At 34.8% G+C, this 23,404-nt stretch overlaps 2 protein-coding genes across 5 annotated transcripts in view; one reads left to right on the forward strand and one right to left on the reverse strand.

Annotated features, from left to right (window-relative positions):
• Window positions 1–23,404, forward strand: part of DPP10 (dipeptidyl peptidase like 10) — a 1,316,731-nt gene that overhangs the window by 800,203 nt on the left and 493,124 nt on the right. For all 4 annotated transcript variants that reach the window (XM_045558744.1, XM_045558743.1, XM_045558745.1 and 1 more), the window contains exon 2: window positions 2,762–2,876. In XM_045558744.1, the coding sequence (XP_045414700.1) occupies window positions 2,762–2,876 (115 nt within the window). The remainder of the gene's footprint in view (window positions 1–2,761; window positions 2,877–23,404) is intronic.
• Window positions 19,767–20,756, reverse strand: LOC123643285 (putative PDZ domain-containing protein PDZK1P1). Its single transcript, XM_045558748.1, has one exon. It carries the CDS (start codon window positions 20,724–20,726, stop codon window positions 19,908–19,910), a length of 819 nt encoding a protein of 272 aa, XP_045414704.1. The 5' UTR covers window positions 20,727–20,756; the 3' UTR covers window positions 19,767–19,907.

Raw genomic sequence — 23,404 nt, forward strand, 5'->3', positions numbered from 1 at the left:
CTTGGCAGTGGACAATTATTTTTCTAGACTTACACATTGTACTTGGCTCTTTAGATAGTGTGGGGAGGTTTAAGAACTTTGGCGAATACAGTAACATAAGTAAAACCATGATTTAGAAATGTTATGGTAATAGGATGGAAAGGGGATGGAAAGGAGAGAATTATAGAAAGAGCTCATTAAGTCAGCAGTTCTTAAACAGGGGCATGTAGATGCCTTGGGCATCGATGAGTCATTTTAGAAGAGCCACACATTCTTATGTGTATCACTTTATGAACAGAAAAACTATTTCTTCCTCAAATATATTTTACCATTTTTAAAATGGTCAACTTCCCAAGTCTGCTGTGGCTGGGAAAATATGAATTTATTTGAAAGTATTACTGAATTCAGGATAGCATTACTGAATTCAGAATATCACTGTGAATTTTCCAAAATAAAAGGTACTGATGTGTGACTATACTATGTGGGGCTACAAATAATTTATTGATTTATAGATTCTTTAGACAACTTATTCTAGAAATATTTATCTTTAGAAGTAGCATGTTATAGTGGTTAAGAGTGTGAAATCTATAGCCAGATTTCATGGACTAGACTTTCATCTTTTCAACTTATTAGCAACAAATGGATATCTTATTAACCTTCTTAAAGTCCATTTTTCTCATCTACAAATTGTCAAGATAATAGTAATCTCACCTGATTATGAGGATTATGTGAGATTACAAATATAAAACAGTACAATGCCAGACGCAGAATAAGATATCTAAGTTACTATTACTCTGTGTTAGACGTTACGTGGTTCTGTCATATGCAAAAACCGAAAAGCACAGTCAGAAGTCATTTCTCTAATACTTTGCCTTGAATTAGAGTGCATCAAGATCACAATCAGTAGTCTTGAGTTACAGTTAAAATTTAAACTATACATTTGAATTTATAGTTGATTCTTTTACAGGGCTGAACAGTTGATTACAATTGCTAAATCTCTACTCTTTTTCCTTTTTCTTACACTGTGAAATAATACCATTTGCTTGCCTCCCTGAGAGTTAATAAACCAAAAGTGTTTATGGTTCTTGGCCCAGACCCCCACTTGCTGTTGGTGACTGCCCCTTTTTCACTCTCTCTCAACCCTCAAGATGAGCGTCTCACGACTTTCAGACCATTGTAGGCTTTGATTTACGGCAGCATCCTCTCTAGTTCTGTCACTCTGGCTTCTGAGTAGACATAAGTAGGGCCTTTCTGTAGAGAATCACTGACGGTCACAGCACGCACATGCTGAAGAAGGAACACACCCGGAAATCTGCAGGAACGTTGCATTCTAGATGAGTGTGTACGGTCATAAGACAACTATTGCTTGTCTTCATGTTGCTACTCTAAAGCTGGTCACTTGGGAGACCCACTGTCTTGATTTACACGGAAAATATGAATGGAGTCTAAAATGCAAGAGGAATAGAGGTGTTGGACAATAAGCATTACATGAAAAATAAGTGTGGAGTGAGTATTTTTTTAAAAAGGGTGGAATTGACCTCTATTGGATTTGGTTCATCAGCATGAAAGACTAACTTAGAGTGATGGAGCCGAGAAGGGGAAGAACAAACAACAAAACGCTTCCTATATGTGGTTTCTGCTTGCATTTATTTAGGGCCCAGTTTTTTAAGTCTAATGTGTTTGTAGCAGAACTCAATACTAAAATTACTATGTGAAAATTAGTGTCAATGTTTTAATCTGAGTCACAGAAGCCCATTTACAATTTATTAAATATTTGCTGTTGTATTTATCTTTGTTTAAAGCAGGGCTGCTCTATGGCCTGTTGGGTGGTTTGTGCACATGTGGGAAACTAGATACCTTCAAGTTTTGTTTTCATTTATCCCCAACTAAGTTAGTTATTTCTCTATTGGAAAAGGATAAAAAGCAGTTGGGGAATGGGGTAGAAAGAAAGAAATGAGAGGCTCAGTATTTTATACACTTTAGTGCAAAGAAAAGCTGGCATTCATTTCGAATCCTTGTGGTCTGTGCTTTGCTCTGGTGGATGATGCTCGCATATTTCTAGTCCACAGCGTAGAACACAGATCATCTGAAGAATGGATAGCTTCACTGCACGTATTGTGAGAGATGTACAAGTTTATCTTTCCCCATCAATCATACCTCTTGCCAATATCATGCATGTTGCTCAACAAGAAAATGCCATTAACCATTGATATAGAAGCACGCACTTAATTTAGTTACTGCATCCTGTTGGTTTTTATGAGTGGTGGGGGAACTATTTAAAAAAGACCTGTTGTGCTGACAAATGTGCACTGTTCCACAGTGAGGGACATTTTGAATGATTTTCCAATTTCTAATCTTTTCCCTCATCCAGTTAGAAAAGTAGTCTATAATGCTTCAAGAATATTTGTATTTAAATCTTTATCATAGGTTCCATTGTAGCAGGAATAAATGTAAATGGGCACACTTTATTTCCATAATTATTTTGCAGAGTATTTTGACTATTGTCCTGGTGTTTATAGTCAATGCATTTTAACACCATCTACATTTTGGACAGCAGGCATAAAGCTCTGCTGGTTTATCTCATAGAGAGATAAGATTGCCCCCCAAAAGATAGCCATTTATAATATATGCACTTTTGAATAATTAAATGAACTACCGAAGAGGAAATGGATTCTAATGAGCTTTCAAACTGTGATTGTGCCATGCACTGAATCATTCCTTTATGAATACATTTCTCTTGGAGCATGTATAATTATGAAACTTTTTTTTTCTATCTTGGTAGGAACTGGGAAGTAACAGCCCTCCACAGAGAAACTGGAAGGGAATTGCTATTGCCCTGCTGGTGATTTTAGTTGTATGCTCACTCATCACTATGTCAGTCATCCTCTTAACCCCAGGTAATCTGTCTTTATTCCTCTCTTATGATGGTATTGTGGATGGTAATTTCACATTCAAATGCTTTAAGAGGGTAGCAATATGTGGTATCTTAGGGCACATTAGCATTGGTTGGAATTTTGTAAAAAAAGCATAATCAGACATTTTGCAAATGGCACAGCAATTCTGCAGTTCAAATATCATGCAGCATATTTTTGGGATGCTGAAAATATAATATATATAAATTGAGAATGCCAAGGAGATTTTTGGTCTCCATTGCTACTTAGAGACTTACTATGTTTGTCAGTTTGATAAATGCAGGGAACATTTGACTTTTGGAGATGAAGAAGTGAGCCTGGAAATTTCCATATGTAGATGATAACCCAACTATATAGAAATGGAACGAGAGGATTTGAGGAAAAAAAAGAAGATCAGATCCAAAGGGAGTGATCTAAGCCTCTAAATGTGAATAACTCTTCCTTCTGTCTTCTTTTCCTTTCTTTCCCTTAAGTTTTTACATTCTGAGTTTCTCCTCAGAAATGCCCTTGCAATGATCTTTGGACTGTGTTCTTCAGATTAAAGAGTTTAATACTAATGTAGAAATTATCAGTAGGCTTAATTCTTCTCTGGGGACTATTTTAATACCCAGGAGATTTATTACTCCTTAGTAGGTGCTAATAAGGAAGGCAGAGATAAGGGACTCATTTTTAAAATTCCCCAAACTGTCTTCCAGATAAATCTGGCATATTTCTACAACCCACCGACCCACCCAACTGTCTTCCTGGAAGACTGGACAACCATGGCACAGTATTATGATAAATAGTCATTTCTGGGGTAGAATTGAGCTAGTCTGAAAACCAAATGATATTATGAAGTTTTAGCTTGTTGTTGAATGTTATTTGTTTACACTTCAGTTCCTGTCCCAGATTTGTTATTTTATGAGCCCTCTAAACACATTGAACTTATTTCCTGACGTATAAGATGTGATTAACAATAGCTCTTTTTCAGAGTCATGTAGTCAAGTAATTACAATGATTAATTATACAAATGGCAGTATCAATTGTTATAACATGGTACTTTGTGAAATAGATCATCTTTGTAAAAATATCGACTTTTAAATGTTTAAACTGTCCAAAAATATGGTTTGTAGCTTTTATTTATCATATGAAGAGATTGAGAAAGGAATTAAGGGAGCCAGGAGGGAGGAAAGAGAAGAGAAAGAGAATTGAAAAAAAAAAAAAAGAAAGAAAAAGAAAATTTTCCTGCAGTAAGAGCTGGCTTATCCAACATTCTCTTCAGGAACCTTCTCTTAACTGCCTCATTTGTACATCTGCAGTACAATGTAATTGAGCAATGTGAGTGCTCTAAGTTGCTGCAGAATGCCAAGAATCTTTGTTAAAGGAAGATGTGCTTCAGCATGGTGTTTCACTTAAACATAAAATTTTAGCATAATTATAAAAAATGAATGACTTGGCTTTGAGGCCTTCTGTTGGTGGCTGTTAACCAGATGGGGGCTATTGGTGTCTTAGTGCCTGTGTATTTCTCTCGAATTCCTTTCTTCCATCCCGATTCTAGTATCCTTGCCCCAGTGATTCACTTTCTCAGATTCTTGCTACTCACTGAGGCCATAGTGATCCTGTGAGGCCCTGGAGAGTTTCATGTGACAGAGCATGTAGAGTGGACCAATCCTTAAACTAAACTCCCCCTACCCACCCTTTCCCCCAGTATAAAACCACGATTTAGTTGTGTTCATTTTGTCATGCCCTTGTTCATTTATTAAAGCAAGCTCAAATGATTGTTCATTCATTTATTCTTTCATTCATCCAATAGGTAATTATGGGGTTCTTACCCCATTCCAGGTGCTGTGGCAGTTAGATCTGCCCCTCCACTATCTTATGTCCTTCATCTCCAGACCCCTTCTTCCTCAATTACACAAACACACAAATTTAGAAAACCCACACATCCCCAAGTGACTGACTTAGTTTCACATAAGATTAATCATACAAATAGAAGTGGCAATTATTATCTAGATTTATAGTTTACCAAGTGCAGCATCTCACATACCACAGGTTCAAATGTTCTTGCATTTCACTATGATTTTTGGCAGGAATATTATCAAATAAAAAAGTAAAATCATTATACTGAAGTGGAAAAGGTATCACTATAGGAAGCAGATACCCTACTTTGCACAGAGGGTGTTCTACGTCCTCTGTTTGTAAACTCAATGCCATCAGGGAGCCTGGAAAATTATATAAATTGATGAAGTGGATAAGTGTCAGGCCAGTGGGTAGGAATTTGCTTGAGTTGTGACCAAGCATAATGCCAGCCTACTTATGTGGCCATCAGGGTGGGCTCAAACCGAACATCAGAGTGATACATTAAGACTAACAGTTTGCAGCCCAAGACTTGAGTCATAAACCTGGAATCACCCTTAGAAGTTATCTAGTTTTGCCTTCCTCATTGAACAGGGAAAAATAATCTGAGTTTTCATTAAACTTTTGGTTTGAGGTCAAGAACATACATTAAGAGAATGTACCCTTTTGAGTTTGCACGTGTGTGTAGCTGTGCATGCCTGTGGCCAGCCTTTAGTGTTCCAATTGCACCAAGCTTTCATTTTTTTAACCATCAAGCTGGAGATCCCTCAACTGTGTTAGAATAAATCCACAAGGAAATGCCTCTAGCTGGGAAAACAACATACAACACCTCCTTTCTAATCTTCCCTTTGTCCACCATATGTCCCCACTGCCCAGCTTTCTAGTAAAACAACTCAGACAGGTGGAAGCTTTCAACCAGGTAGGGGAATCCATGTCAGGAGGGGAAACCTTCGATCATGAAATTATTCAGCAAGATATTTGACCTTTTAGGACAAAGGGCTGACTCTAGAACATCTCTTTGAATAAAGATCGGGGTCAGAAATTCATATGGCTTTTGGACAAATCACTTACCTCCTTTGATATCAAATGTTTTATTGAATAAAAGGACATCTTGTTTGCTAGAATGTGACATCTTGAAGTGTATTACAATTTTAATGTCTATAATCTATCATAATAATAAGAATAACAACTAAAGAAATAATAATGGCTTGTTTAATGATAAACAGCAATAAATTAAATCCAGTGATTTCACTAAGCCTATTCTACCTTGAGAATATATTTAGTGTTTTGTTATTTGAAATATAAATGCATACAAAAAGTTATCTAGTCTAAGATATTATTTAAAAGCTATTTTGCTCAAGATAGCATAAAAGTTTGTAGATAAGTGCTAAGGAATGCAAACCTATAACCAGAGGAACACATGTTCATTGTAATTTTGGTTTGATTCCAAATTTTATTACAGAAGTAATTTGACACAGGTGCCTTAATTGCCAAGATTGTCAGAATCTTCCTTGCCTTGTGAAGAGAAGTCCTAATTATTTTTGAAGAGTTATTTAACCATTCAAGTATTTCCTTTATTAAGTAACTATTTCTGAAAGGAACAACTTATTCACTCCATTTTTTTTCATTAAACGGAGGATTTATTTAGATGCATTGATCAAACCCACATATCTTTTAGCTTGTATTGAGTTCATGTAAAGAATAAGGGATACCCACATTTATTTTCAAAGTATATTAACTATAAGATCAATAATTATACTCTACAAATACATGAGAGTACATTCATGCTTAAAGTTGTAGAAACCAGTCTCAGGTAGCTACACATTTACTTTGCACTCTCATCTTTACATTTAATGTGTAGAATGAGAAGGACTATGCTTAGGAAAATATTTCACACAGAATACAATCACCAATTTTTTTTAATTTCAGCATATTATGGGGTACAAATGTTTAGTTTACATATATTGCCTTTGCCCCACCTGAGTCAGAGTTTCAAGCGTGTCTATTCCCCAGATTCTGTGCACTGCACCCATTAGGTGTGAATATACCCATCCCCTCCTCTGCCCTCCCACCTGCCCAACACCCAGTGAATGTTACTACTATATGTGCACTTAAGTGTTGGTCAGTTAAGTCAGTTAATACCAATTTAATGGTGAGTACATATGGTGCTTGTTTTTCCATTCTTGTGATACTTCACTTAGTAGAATGGGCTCCAGCTCTATCCAGGATAATACAAGAGGTGCTAGATCACCATTGTTTTTGTGGCTGAGTAGAACTCCGTGGTATATATATATATCACATTTTATTAACCCACTAATATATTGCTGATTTTGACCTGATTTGAAAACATAGGTGTATATTTTATGAGTGAGTTAGAATATATTTATTAGAGGACATTCATCAAGCTCTTCAATCCATCTGCCATATTGAAATAGCCACCTGCGAACTGTGTATACTTCACATTTCTGCAGCAATAGTAGCCTGTTGCCCTTTGTGACTGTAATCAGTCCGTGCGAAGACAAAGTCATCAGGTTGATTTACTATTACGGCTAAGGACAGAATTGTAAAGCACTAAATTTTGTTCTGTTAGCTCTTGCTCTGCTTCTTTTAGCAACTTCCCAAGTACCCTCTATTATAACTCTTTAGTAGCCTCTCTAGGTGAACATCTGGGGATGGTCTTTGCAGGTCTATCAGAGCATAAAAGAAGCCAAGTATTCATGGATGAATCATCAGAGCTCTGCTTAATCTCAGTTAAGCAAACAGGAATGTAGTGGGTACTGTCCACTATATGGATGCCTTTCCACTCTTACAGAGGCCTTTATTTTCACTTTTAGAAGCATTTCTAATATTAAGAATTTTAAACTAGGTTCAGCTGCTGTATTGGAAAATAATTTACACAGGTTGAGACTGCTACAGTGATGTTAGTGAGTAAGTAAGCCTTTTAGCACCGGATATTACACCCACAAAGCTATGCTCTGCTCCACTAGTTCATTTGAGACAAGACAGAACTGAGGAAGTGGAGAAAACGAGAGAAATGTAGGCAGCCCTACCCAGAATAATCAACAAAACACAGTAAACCTAGAAGTCAATATGTAAAGAATTATGCCTTTCTTTGAGGAAACATCAACTTAAATCTGTTCTCCAAAGAGTTTGCAAGATCCTCTCATTTAACTCTCATAACATACCAGGTTAAAGAAAGAAGAATTTTCTAGGTACTACAGCTAACGCTAGCAGATTTGGATGACTTAGGAAGCCAGTTTGTAGAGAAACTATAGTAGACAGAGTGATTAAATGGACCTTGGTATTAGACTGACTTGGGTTCACGTCCTTACACCTGCTATATTCCCACAAATAAGACCTTCAGGTAAAGAATTCTCTCTGTCCCTATTGTCTGAGATACCAGATTTTTAAAAAATGATTTGACCCTTTGAAATAGGGTTTTAAAAAGATTAATCTGTCCTTATTTATATAAAAAGAGCTCATTTTCTAGAAAGGATTTGAAAAAATTAAGGGCTTTCCTAGACTGGTGACAGCTTATCAGTTTTTGTCACACAAAAACTCAAAGTGAATTTATTCTAGTTACTATTATGCTCTACCAAAATAATGGCACCTGGTTATAGTTAGTTAAAATGTTATGTTATATTATTTTGCAAACAATTTCTTGCCATCTGTAATTTAAAAGATGTCATTTAAGCATATAACCTGTGTTTAAAACGTCATAGCTACAATTAAACTCTCCCATTATGCTTTTATGAGGGGAAAATAATATTTTACAGATTTTGAGATTTGCATTACTTGTAAACATCAGCATCAACCAAAGTGAAAATTGTTTATTTTATTCTGTTGAATTAAAAAGGAGATGTGTTGTATCGAGAGGCATAATCTAATGTGTCTCTGCTTGTTTTTTCCAAGAACAGCACAGATGAACACATTTGAATATAGCATTACGCAGGCACGACCGGGCTGCCAAAGAGAAAACAATGACAGATTCTAACAGTTTCCCCCTGGATAACATAGATTGTTGTTGCTTTCTTAATAGATTTCTCTCTAATGTTAAATAAAAAATAATTTCCTCTGGCATTAACAGAGTAAGAGTAGTTACATTTTTTGTGTTTGCTTTATAGTTATATTTCTATATTTGTCATATATGATTCCTTTACTTATTCTCATGTTTTTACGTTGTCCAATCAGATAAATAATGAATTTCAAGAGTCAGAAGAGAATCTGTTAACATTTAATTATGCCTTTTTGTAGCATGCCAGATGTTGCACTAAGTGCTTAACATGTACTATTTTGTTTCTCCTCACACCACTAATATTAAATAGACACTATTCATTTATTCATATTCTACAGTATTCAAGTCTTACAACTTGAAATAAATTGCCTAATGTCATATAACTAGAAGGTAGAGAAGCTGGGTCACTATCCCAGGCCCTTTTGGCCTTAGCTTGTGTTATAACCTTTGTACTATTGGTTAAGGTATATTCTTGCACTCATGATATGGGCAAAAAATGTTTCAGGAAAATAAAAATAAACTCTACTATATTCTGCCCTATGATATTTGGGGGAGTGAAATATTTAATAATTCTGTATATTCCTAATATTCTCTGCATAGTAAGGGAAGAATTCAGCTGAAGATAGAGGTCTGAAAATTTGGACAAGGGGCAAATAGGGAGGCAGTGTTAAAAGTGGGAAATTGAAAATCATAAATGTAAATTCTATAGGATTTTAATTTCAGCTGTCATATGTTTTCTGGAACCTCAAATACCCATGGTAACATATAAGTACACATTTTCTTTCCAATACCATATTACATAAAAATTATTTGTTTCCTTCCTTATAATAGAAATATTTAATTTAGAAATGTGATATTCTGGCCTCTAAATATGGGGGTTCAAGACAGCCTCGTCTCTAAGAAGCAAGGTTTCCATAAAAGTGGGAGTCACGTAAAATTGCCCCCTCCTCCTGGGAAAAAAATATTTTAATATATATTTGCCCCCTGTATTTGTGGAAGGAGATATTTTAGTAAACAATTATTTGCCAGGATGTTAATTGTATGCAGTTAACATTCAGTTGTTTTGCTTTGAATTCTAACCAATGCCATCCTATTACAGAGTTAATTCCTCAGCTGTAGGAAGAGACGATATTAGAAAAAAAAAGATCCCTTATTTAACAGTATTTTAAATTAAATGATATCCCACTTTATGCTTTTGTTCTGGAAAATGAAAATTTAGCTGAAGCAATTTGAATGTTTATTCATTATTTTGGCTTATTTATCCACACTGTTTCTTTTGGTCTAAGATTGTTCAATTGTATATAAAGTCCAATTAGGTAAACTCTCTAGAAAAAACTAGAATCAGTGAAACCAGACTTGGGAGGCTGGGCCTTAAACCTGTGGATGACAATTTGGCTTTTGCGTGGGGTGCAGAAGATCTCTGATCAAATAACTACAGCTTATCCTATGTTTTCTGAGGCATCATCAGTAACTATATAACATTAAGGAAACAAGGCAAATGCTTGAACTATTTTATATGAGTTACAATTCAGCACTCAGGAGTTACAGTTACTTGAATTATTAATACTTTCTCTCTCTCCATCACATTCATTATTTTTCTTCCCTAACTCAAGTTTTTGGTGCTGATGAAAATTTAAAAAATTTTTTTATTGAGATGAAATCCACATACCCTAAAATTATCTATTTTAAAGTGAACAGTTCAATGGCATTTAGTGCATTCACAATGTGTGCAACTTCCCTCTCTATCTAGTTCCAAAATATTTTTATCAAGCCAAAAGGACACCCTTTCCCCTTCAAGCAGTTATTCCTCACATCCCCCCTTCCACAGCCCCTGGCAATCTCCGATCTGCTCTTTTTCTGTAAAGATTTATTTATTATGAATATTCCATATCAATGGACTCAAACAATATGAGACCTTTAATGTCTATCTTCTTTCATTTAGCATGTTTTAGAGGTTAATCCACATAGCTACATGTGTCAGTACTTCATTCATTTACTTCATTGTATGCATGTTCCACGATTTGTGTATCCATTCATCCACTGATGGAACTCTGGGTTGTTTTCATCCACTGGGAATAGTGTTGTGTGTACGTGTATTTGCTTGAGGCTTTGTTTTTACGTTTTAGGGTTTTTTTGGATACATATACTTAGGAATGGAATTCCGGGGTCATATGGTAATTCTATGTTTAATTTTCTGAGAAACTATTTTCCACAGAAGTTGAACCATCTTACATTCCCAACAGCAATATGCATGTGTTCCAGTTTCACCACATCATCACCAACACTTATTTTATTATTTATTATTTTCTGTTTATTTTATTATAGGCATTCAAGAGGGTGAAATAGTATCTTATTTGGTTTGGATTTACATTCTGCTAATGATTAGTGACGCTGAGTATCTTCTCATGTGCTTATTGCCTAAATATATCTTCTTTGGAGAAATGTCTATTCAAGTCTGTTGCCCATTTTTAATGGACTTTTTTGTTTTATTGTTGCTGAGTTAAAGGAGTCCTTTATTCAGGATATAAATCTCCTGTCAGATATATGATTTTCAAATGTTTTCTTCTGCAATATAGCTTGTCTTTTTACTTTGTTAATAGTGTTCTTTGATGCACAAAGTTCTTAATTTAGCTTTTCTTTGGTTGCCCATGCTTTTGGTGTCATATCCAAGAACACATTGCTGAATTTAAGGTCATGAAGATTTATCTTTACCTTTCTTAAAAGAAGTTTATGGTTTTAGCTCATTTATTTGGTCATCAATCCATTTTGAGTTAATTTTTGTATGTGGTGTAAGGTAAGGAGTCCAGCTTCATTTTTTGCATGTGGCCATCCTTTTCTCCTAACATCATTTGTTGAAGTGACTGTTCTTTTCCAACAGAATGGTTTTGTCACCCTCTTTGATTGTCCATTGTCATAGATATATGAGTTATTTCTTGGCTCACAATTTTAATCTGTTCATCTATATGTCTGTGTTCATGCCAGTACCACATTGTTTTAAAGCCAGACACTGACTTTTCCTCTCTAGCTATGAAAGTCCTAGGTGTCATCTTATTCCAATATAAGGCTGTTTTGTACACATTAAAAATCTACTTTTTAGCATAGCCACCTTCACCAATTAGCTAGATTTTCTGGATAACTTGCTATAGTTTCTATTAATACATCAGCACTTACTGTTTTGCTTTGCTGTTTGATGTTATAGAGACATTTTCTTTCCTTAAACCTCATGAAACAACCTCTGCTAGCTTCAGAGATTTCTTCTGCAACTTCCTTACTGTTCTCAGCATTCATAGAACTGAAGTGAGTTGGGGCCTTGCTCTGGATTAAGCTTTGGGTTAAGGGAATGTTGGGGCTGATTTGATCTTCTATGTAGGATGTTAAAACTATCTCCATATTATTGATAAGGCTGTTCTGCTTTCTTATCATTTATGTCTTCACTGGAGTAGCGCAGTTAATTTCCCCTAAGATCTTTTCCTTTGGATTCACAACATGGCTAACTATTTGGTCCAAGAGGCCTAGCTTTTAGCCTATCTCAGCTTTTGTCATGCCTTCCCCACTAAGCTCAATTGTTTTTAGTTTTGAATTTAAAGTGAGAGAGGTTTGACCTCTTCCTTTCTTTTGGCCACTTAGAGACTATTGCAGGATTATTAATTGGCCTGATTTCAATATTGTTGTGTCTTATGCAATATGGTGCCCAAGGAGAGGAAGAAAGATGGTAGTTTGGTTTGTGTTGCAGTGAGAACACACACATTTATCAATCAAGTTCATAGTCTTATATGGGCATTGTTCGTGGTGCCCCCAAACAATTACAATGGTAACATCAAAGAACACTGAAAACAGGTCACCATAACAGATATAATAATAATAATAAAGTTTGAAATAGTATGAAAATTAGTAAAATGTGACACAGAGACATGAAGTGAGGCCATGCTGTTGGAGAAATGGTGCTGATAGACTTGCTGGACTCAGGGTTGTCCCAAGCCTTCAATTTGCAAACAACACAGTATCTGCAAAGAGCAATAAAGTGAAACACAATAAAATGAGGTATGCCTTATGGACAGTGACAAATGTATCTAATTAATCACTTTTGTATTAAAAATTGGAAAATGCCAGAGAAGTATTTAGTAATAGTTCTTAATAATGAAACAGTATATAAGAATACACTAGAGAAAGGTTATTAAATTTCATGATACTATCAAATTGAAGAGAAAGTTAACATTTTTAGAGACCTTGAATAATATTTATTATAACCTTGACAGTTTGAAATGCAGATATAAATAAACCTACTAAACTACATCATAAAGTACACTCAGTAGAGCTTAGTATTGAGCACTCTAACAAATTATTGAGAACTCCAAGATGCATTGGGACATTTGAATTACATATATACATAAAAAATTTGAGTTATATATATTATATATAAAATATATATAGTAATATATATCATTATTTACAAGTTTAGACATTAGAAATTTATTTTTGAGACTTCTAAATTAAAATGTTTATTAATTCAATTAAAGTGACAATAATAAAATTATTACATGTAAATACAAATAACCTATAATGAAAATAGCTATCTTTTCCAAAATGAAAAAAATGATGAAAAGAATGGCATTGTTTTACATTTTTCAAATCTGTTTAATGTCTGACTCATTGGAAGCTGGCAGAATTCTCATATGTGCTCCTCTATTAATTCTTTTCAATCTGTTTTTTTGGTTGAGGCACATGAAGGAATTCTGACCTCATAAAGAAATGTAGTTAGAAATGGAAGATGTATCTCAATAGCTTTTCAAATGATTACAGGTGCTCCTTCCTGATATTTCTTAAAAACTAGACAAGTGATAGATTCTGGAAGATTAGTTGTAGTGTGGAATCTAAATAAAATTTCAGTACATTAAAATTCATTGATCCATCTTACAATTTGAAAGAATTTTGCCTATATGTGATTCTATAACATCATGAATCGGTCATTTGTAAAAACTGAGTTATGCAGATCTTTCAAGCATTGGTGGAGTTTATTATATAGTCATGTACCACATCATAACCATTTAGGTCAACAATGGGCTGCATATATATATCAGTGGTCCCATAGATCATGATTGAGGTAAAAATTTCCTGTTGCCCTAGTGATGCCATAGCCACTGTAACACTGAAGTAGCTCAATGCATTACTCAGTTTGTGGTGATACTGATGTAAACAAACCCATTGAGTTGCCAGTCCTATTATGCACAGTATTTAATATTTGATAATGATAATAAATTAAAATGTTACCAGTTCATGTATTTGCTATACTATATTTTTATCATTATTTTAGAGTGTGCCCCTTCTATTTATTAAAAAAACGATTAACCATAAAACAGCCTCACGCAGTTTGTTCAGGAGGTATTCCAGAAGAAGGCATTGTTATTGTAGGAGATGACAGTTCCATGTGTGTTATTGCCCCCAAAGACCTTCCAGTGGGTGAAAACGTGGAAGTAGAAGACACTGATATTGATGATCCTGACTTTGTGTAGGCCTAGGATAATTTGTGTCTTAATTTTTAACAAAAAAAAAAACTTTTTAAAAGCTTTAAAAAAATTAAAACAATTAAAAATAGAATAAGTGTATACTAAGAATATTTAAAGAAAGAAAATATTTTTCTACAGCTGTGCAATATGTTTCAAGCTAAGGGTTATTATTATAAAAGAGTCAAAAATTTTAAAAAGCTTTTAAAGTCTATCAAGTAAAAAAAGTTATGATAAGCTAAACTTAATCTATTATCAAAGAAAGAAAAATATTTCTAAAATTTATTGTAGCTTAAGTGTACAGTGTTATGTCCTAGGCCTTCACATTCGCTCTTCACTCTCTCTCTGGACTAGCCCAGAGCAACTTCCAGTCCTACAAATTCCATTCGTGGTAGGTGCCCCATACAGATGTACCATTTTATATCTTTGATACCATAGTTTTACTGTACCTTTTCTATGTTTAGGTAGGCTTTGATATACAAATACTTACCATTTTGTTACAACTGCCCATAGTACTCATTACAGTAACCTGCTACACAGGTTTGTAGCCTAGGAGCAATAGCCTAGGTGTAGAGTAGGCTATACTATCCAGGTTTGTGTAAGTACACTCTATCATGTTCACACAACCACAAAATGACCCAATGACATATTTCTCACAATGTATCCCCATTGTTAAGTGATACATGACTGTACAATTTTTTTAAATTATGGTCAATATTGCCAATGGTTTCACTAAAAAATTCTCACTAGAAACATATTGAGAAGCAGTCAAATTCATGGTAGAGAATAATAGTTTTTTAAAATTTAATTTTTTGCTTGAAAGCTTGACTTTTATATTTATAACAAATACAATCAATTGTGGTTTTTTGAAGAGAGAGGTTCATTTCATTCATTTTGGGAAAAAAAAAATGCCAGACACTTAAATCTGAATAATTATAGTTTGTTTTTCATTCCTTCCAGCAAAAATTTTTTTCATGAAAAAATGTGATGAGTTCAGTTCATAACTCAAGCAATTGTGTGCATGCTTTTCCATAAGACGACCATTATGTTTAGTATACAATGGAGTTATTTTATTTTATTTTTATCATACTTCTCATTTTGCCACACAGATATTAGAAAGATTTCAAGGGTTGAGACTTAATACAATTAATATTTTTTACTGCTTAATTGAGAAAATTCCTAACTGAAACTAAATTTATTTTTAAATGGAGAGCATATGGCAGTAAAGAATATGACTGTAATGATAGTTTGATGTTACATTTGTGGCTCATGGTAGGGGGCCTGGAGTTTCATCCACCATTGATTTTGCATCAGAAGTGAAAATTTCAACCCAGGGACAAGAAACATAATGTCTTAGTATTGTTCTGAATACAGTTTTGACTTCTAGGAGCCCTGGCCCCAGGAGTCCATAAACTGAAAGCCTCTTTTGTAGGGTAATAAAGAGATGGAATAAAAATCTGGTCATGGTAAAGTGACAGAAGGAAACAGCATACCTGAGGGAGGAACTTAAACATAACTACATCAGAGGTCAAAGGCTCAACGTAGAGTCATAACACATTAGGGTTAAAAAAGGAAAAGACATCATGTCAGGGTGTGTGTATGTCCAGTGAGTGTCTATCACACTGTGCAATTTTTCTTCTCAGAATGTAGAAAGCCTTAGTGCAGATACCTTTCTCATGTTTAGATTCTTTACTCAAATTGAGAAGATGTTAATTTGAAAAAGGTCTCAGAAAGAGGTTTGAGAATGATTAGCATTTTGAATAATTGACTAATTTGGATAATTAAACCTATGAGTAAATCCTAAAGCTCTTGACTTATTTACACATGGGATGATAAGTTTGAGGTAGAATTTAATAATGGTCCTTCAGAGCCTGAAAGTACATTCCTTATTTGATGAGCACTTTGAGTCTCTGCTGAAAACGAGAACTAGTACAAAATATAACAGAAAGTAGAGGATCACTGAGTTGCAAGCTGCTTTGTGGGCCATTGTGCGTGTTTGTAAGTGTGTGTTGTGTGTGTGAGTACCTGTGTGTATAGTGCTTTCAACAAAATTTTATTCAAACACATCAAATATACCAAAGTAGCATTGTTCTGGTTAGACAGTTTTACTCACATAACTCCCATCCTTTTCCCCTCCATTTTCAGTCCTGAAAGAGCTTGCCAGAGTCCTTACAGCACAGCTGACCTCAATGTGATTTAATAAAACCCTTTGTCTTTGCAAATGAAAAAAACTGATGCCTAAATAAATGAAGAATCTAGCCAATGGCACACAAGCTAGTGAAGGGTTGAACTGGAACTGAAATCTGCCCTCCTGCCAGACCATTGTTATTGCTACATTGTTGCTTTTTTCTGCTTGAGAAGAGAAGGGGAGGCTAGGTTTATCATGTGTGTGGGGAACCCCAGTGAAGATGGATGCATTGTAGGAGGTAAACTTTTTCAATTCACATTTCAGTTTTATGGATTCATTGTGAATTTCCAAAAAATTCTTTCCATATTTGGTGAAAAAAAGGACAGGGTTTGGAGGGATGAAAGAAAGAAACAGATAATATATAAAACCCTATTTGCCAGCTGTCCTCTTCATGCTATTCAATGTAGACACAGATTGGTCTTAATTTAGTAATTTACCCCATAGCTGAATTTTTAAATGTATTTGTAATTACAGTATGGCTTTGTGTACGAAAGTCACATTTTGGAAATATACTCAAGAAGAAAAGAACATTCATTGGAAGATAATCTGATTTAAGAAAGAAATTCAATTAGAGGAGTATATATTATTAAACTTTATCAGATATAGGGTTAATCTGAGTCCAGAGTAGTTTTAGGTGGTTACATTGATGAGGAATTGGCCTCTTTTTTCAAGAAACTAGCTATTGCCAAAGCAAGAGATTAGAAAGAGTTAAAAAGAGAGAAAGAGAAAGAGAGAGAGAGATAAAAGGAAACCCCTGGCATGCCAAAGGGAACAAAGGTGATTTTCTGGAACTATATAAAACAAATGAGGTATGACCGATTTTTTTCTTTTTTAGCTTTTACTTCACTGGATAAATTAGAGTTCACAATACTAAGTGACAATCCAGTTAGTTTCCTTCCTTGACAAGACTGAATTATAGGCTATTATTTGTCTTATTTATATTTTAGACCTTACAAATAACCCTCCTTCAAAAAGAGACTCATGGGTTTACATTGTACTATATTTTTCCATTAACTATTAAGAAGCAACTCCATATTGTGCTTCTGGTAGGATAAAGCCAAGAACATGCATGGAAATATTGTGGCTGAAGAAAAAAACTATGACAGAGACAAATATTCTAAATGAATGAAAAATACTTTTTTGTGGTTCTGAAATAGAAAAATTCAAAGGTACTTCAATATGCCCAATAGGCCCTATATAATTTACCTTTAAATAATAATTATGACTAATAATAATGGCTATGGCTGACACTAAATAAGCTGAGTACTTTGCCTGATGATTTCTATGTAAGGTTTCATTTATGTAAAAAACAAAACTAAAGAAATTCTATGCAGTGTGTAGCTGCACATATATTGTAATTTTTTTCTGTTCCAATTTTATGCACTTCTATTAATACTTCTCAGATTTACATTAAGAACTATATGATTTCTTAAGTAGGAAAGAGCAAACAAACTTTTGTTCATTTTCTACATGATAAATTAGGAAACATTAAAAACAAACTTGTGATCTTATACTGATCTCAAATGACATAAATTTCGGCAACATGTCGTCTGCTATGTAAAGTTTCAGCATCCTAGTCGAAGAAAAGAATAGAAATAAAAATGGACAATAAGAGAAGAATTAATGTTTCAGATGTTAGATACTAAAACAAAATTTTAAGGTTTGTTGACTAGTTAGAGAAGATACAAATGGCCAATATTTTGAAAAATCTGAAATTTAATCTTGATTGCTGTGATTTGCAGCTGTATTTTCAATTAGTTCTATAAGGAGGGGCAGAATTGATGTTATCTTTTCAGTGCGCTATTCAATAGTATTCAGAATGGAAATTTACTAGAAGACTAACCTGTACTGACACTAACCATGGAAAATGAAGAAAACCCTTAAGAAGAACGATTTAAACCGCAGTGGTGAGGATGGAGATGGTGGTCCAGTGCGTGTCCAGGGAAGGGGAAAATCACATGAGCAGGGAGGGAAATGGCTTCGTTCGTCCTGTTGAAAATTTTGAATAACTACCTAGATTTTTCTTTTTATTACTGTTTTAACAGGAAATTAATTCAACTAGGATTTAAGTTAAAAGAAATATTTTTGAACCTCTGATATCAAGAATAAACTAGATAAAAAATAATACAATTATTTCCAGCAAAGAGAAACCAAGAACGGAAAGTCATAAATTAGTTTCTCTTCAGTTCAATAGCGAGGAACTTTCTTTTTTCTTCTAAGATTATACAGCCAACTTATTTCAAAAGGCCATTTAAAAACAAGATTGGATTTTTGGAAGAAAGAACAGAAATACCCATAGCAGTCTATGATCTTAAATGACCAACTAAAGCACAGAAAAGAACAGGGAGTGAATTATTCAATTTCAGTTCTATTACCATATTCATATTGCCAACGCTGAACTTTTTAGCTAAGATTCTATACCTCATAACTATTTGTTTAACAAATAAGGACTCTTCTTCCATTTCTGTAAATATTTCTGATTACTGTTATACTGTGCTTTTTTAATTTTTATGCTGCTATTTATAATTATAGTGTCCTATATGGATAACACATATTTAACTCTTTTAATAGAAAATATTAACATATATTAGGTTTTCAGACTTTCATACATATATTAATATATGTGCACACACATATATATATATACATATCAGACAAGTATCCTATATTCAGTTATAGAAGAATTAGAGATATGTTACCAAATACCTTTTTTTTTTTTCATTTTTAGTGGTATTTATTCTAGTAACCACAACATTGTTACAAAAGCGTAATTGTAATAGTCTCATCTGCTCAGGTACTTTAATTAGCAGCTCTCACATATACAGACGTACAGATCATCTTTGGTCTCAAGGAGCCTCATCATACAAAGAAATGCAGTTAAGTTGAACCTTGGAAGAGATCACAAGAAAAGAATCTGGCTCCTGCCTTAGCTCTTCCTAAATAGACCATAAATAACCCATCTGCAATAACCACCCACCCCTAAGAAATGACAACAGAAGCCGGGCGCGGTGGCTCACGCCTGTAATCCTAGCACTCTGGGAGGCCGAGGCGGGTAGATTGCTCAAGGTCAGGAGTTCGAGACCAGCCTGAGCGAGACCCCGTCTCTACTAAAAATAGAAAGAAATTATATGGACAACTAAAAATATTTATAGAAAAAATTAGCCAGCCATGGTGGCGCATGCCTGTAGTCCCAGCTACTCGGGAGGGAGGCTGAGGCAGTAGGATCGCTTAAGCCCAGGAGTCTGAGGTTGCTGTGAGCTAGGCTGATGCCACAGCACTCACTCTAGCCCGGGCAACAAAGTGAGACTCTGTCTCAAAAAAAAAAAAAAAAAAGAAATGACAACAGAAGACAATCACACATGCTAAATGGTTTCCAGAGGAGTTATTCCTCTAACAGAGACAGTAAACAGGTCGTAGCCCCTTCCTTGTTTAAATACCCAGAAACAGCTATCAGCCAAAGCCATTATTTGTTCTCATCACATCTCTGTATCTTCAGAATTGGAAGAATGTGAAGCTGTACTGTGGGCTCGATCCTTTGCCATGTGCGAGTCATCCTCTGACTCCGCCAGTGTTTCTTCTGTGGAATCTGGGGGGACATCCAGTGGATCAGCCATGGAGGAAACAATAGGGATTTTCTTAGCTTGGAAATAATCATAGGCCTTCTTTCCACAGACTAGAACTGTGACATTCTTCCCACTGCTCTGGATTCTGTCCACCACCACCTCATAGGGTTCATCCAGCACATTCACCCCATTCACTTTGATGATGATATCCTCATCCTCCAGCTCAGCCAAGTCAGCAGGGCCGCCCTTCTGTACCTCTTTGATGAACGGGCCTGGCAGACCCTGAATGGCATTTAAGTGAAATCCATAGCCATTTTCACCTTTAACCAGCCTGCAGAGTTTAGGGTTATGATCTACTTCTTCTGTAGTTTCTGGACTTGAGACCTCCAGAGAAGCAGGACTAGAAGCTGGATCCTCCTTGACAGAGCCATTAGGCAGTTCTTGACTTTGATAGTAGAGAAATGGAGAAAAACGAGCCAGTTTATATACGTTGTCCATGTCTTTGTCCACTACCGGCAGTGAAGTCTGATCTCCACCCTTTTTAATCAGTTCCACAACACTGTCATGATCCAGAGTTTCCACAGACTCGCTGTTGACAGCAACTACCAGGTCATTGTTCTTCAAGCCAGCCCGCTCTGCTGGACTTCCAGGATCTATGTCCTTGATGATTTGACCTTTCAATTCTGGGCCTGCCTTCAGATAGAAACCATAGCCGTCACTTCCCTTCTTCATCTCCACAACTCGGGGCTGGTGGGGTAACAGTTTCAATATATGAGATGTATATTAATTTTAGCAATATTTTCTTAATATTACAAAGTAGGTATTGATTTATTTTTTTATTTTTTTATTTTTATTTTTTTTTGAGACAGAGTCTCACTCTGTTGCCTGGGCTAGAGTGCCATGGCATCAGCCTAGCTCACAGCAACCTCAAACTCCTGGGCTCAAGCGATCCTTCTGCCTCAGCCTCCCAAGTAGCTGGGACTACAGGCATGTGCCACCATGTCCAGCTAATTTTTTCTATATATCTTTAGTTGTCCAGCTAATTTCTTTCTATTTTTAGTAGAAACAGGGTGTCGCTCGTGCTCAGGTTGGTCTCAAATTCCTGAGCTCAAGTGATCCTCCAGCCTCTGCCTCCCAGAGTGCTAGGATCACAGGCATGAGCCACCGCGCCCGGCCTAGGTATTGATTTTAGAAGATTAATAAGAAAGGAGCCTTACATGAGGGAACATTTCAAAATGATTTACAATCTAATATCAGTTTCCTTGTGATCTACCTTCTCAATGTTCAGTATGAGTGATGGAGATGAAGGAGCAGTGTCCAGGATTCTTTGTTTGCTGAGTAAAAATGTAGGGAAAATTATTAAAATGCACCAATAGTAAGCTTTCTCCAGGTATGATTCTAACACAAATTAAGTTCTTATGCAATAATATTGCAACATGGGTTATGTATGCTTGCTGGTGAGATGTGATAAGGGATGGTACTACAGCATGCAACAATGAACACAGGGTAAATTTGGAATCTCAGGCTGACACATTGTAGATAATTTTCCTAAAGAAAGCAAACAAGAATTTCTACTTTTTGGTGAACTCTGTGACACTGCTGTATTTGAAAAAAAAAAAAGAGAATTATGATAAGGTTACCTTCATGGGCAAACTGAAGCAGAATGGGTGCTAATAAGGTCCAGAGGGGCAAACACTAAAAAGTTGGATTTCAGTTGGGAGAAGTGTTCTTGTGGCTAAAAGGCAATAAGAATATTCTTAAAATATTGTCTATAGAATCGTATATTGTCTTGTAATAAAGACATTACCAATATTGACATTACTAATTATTGATGAGAATGAGGAAAGAAAACTGATTTTGGGAGACGGTAGAGCTTAACAGAGAAAACCTGAAGTCAGAGAGATATAGGTCCCAATTTCAGCTCTGCCACTTAAGTAACCATGTGGTCTTTGTCAGCTTTGCTGAGCCTAAGTTTCCCTGTGAAGGGAAGATATTAATACCTAGTAGCGTCTGGGGGGCATTTGGAAAAGGGAGAATTGGTTACAAAGGATGAACATCCCAGACGATTATAATGACACTTGCAGGAGGCATGCTCATGAAAGGAGAGGGGATGGAAGTTAGCCTCAGAAGCTGTAAAAACAGAAGCTTAATTATTCATTATATATGTGAGGAAGAAGTCTTTATTCTAGGATTAAAAAATTTAAGAGATCTTAGAGATAGTACCTAGCAGCCAAGAAAAATTTAAAGAAAGGAACAAAGAAATAAAGAAGAAAAAAAAAAAACCAGGAAGGAATGAAGTATACAGTTCACTTTCTCAGTAATGAATAAAGCCAAAGAAATCAATCCTTAAATTACATCTATCTCTCCCTCTGATTATTGTTTACAGAGCAGATTTAATTATAATTATTTGAATTACTTTGATGGGTTAGTTTTAAAACAAGTTTCAAGGGTAATTGTAATTAAAAGAAAAGTTCTTATTATTAAAACTATTAAACTATTCCAGATCACAGAAAATAAATGAAAGCTCAAAAATATTTCTTAAAAATATTTCTTAAAAATATCAAAATGTTGGATGATCAATATAATACAAAATGAAAAAATAATGGACCATGTAATTTTATTCATCAAAATAGATCTAAACACTTCAGTAAAAGTTTAGCAGATTAATCTAACAGAATAAAAATAATAACAATTCATCATAGTTAATTGGATTTTGTTATGGACATACGGGGGGGTAGAAATAGGAAATTTCATTTACACAATTTTTATATCAATGCAGTAAAGGGGATGAAATATTTTTATGTAAAGTAGTCTGGAAGTTGATTATACTGTAACAATTTCTAATAAAAATTCTAAGTGGACTAGAAATATAAACAAATTACTTAAGCATGATAAAGATTCATTTCTAAAAATTAAGAAAAATATCTCATATAATGAAATATTAATGATGCCACTATAATAAAAGAAAAAGACAGGAGTTTCCCTGTCACCATGATCCTTCAATTTTGTTTTCAACGTTAAGCTAATGAAATCTTTCACTAAAATGAAACAAATGCTTTTCAACAACTGAAGCTGGAGCAATTGGACATTTATAGGCAAAAAACAAAACACATAAACAAAAACCTCACATTAAGCCTCATGCCATGTGCAAACACATATAAAAGTAACTCAAAATAGATTAGGGATTTATATGTGAAATATAAAATTAAAACCTTTTTAGGAAAAAAAGAAAACAGGAGAAAATCTTCAGGACTGAGAACTAAATGAAACACTGTTAGACTTGACAGCTAAAGCATGACTCATAAAAGGAAAAATTGATAAACTAGACCTCATCAACATTAAGAACTTTTTCTCTGAAAAACTCTTTTTTAAGAGGATGAAAAAAACAGTTATAGACAGGTAGAAAATAT

This window comes from Lemur catta, chromosome 8 (assembly GCF_020740605.2).
Source record: "Lemur catta isolate mLemCat1 chromosome 8, mLemCat1.pri, whole genome shotgun sequence".
Taxonomy (NCBI): domain Eukaryota; kingdom Metazoa; phylum Chordata; class Mammalia; order Primates; family Lemuridae; genus Lemur; species Lemur catta.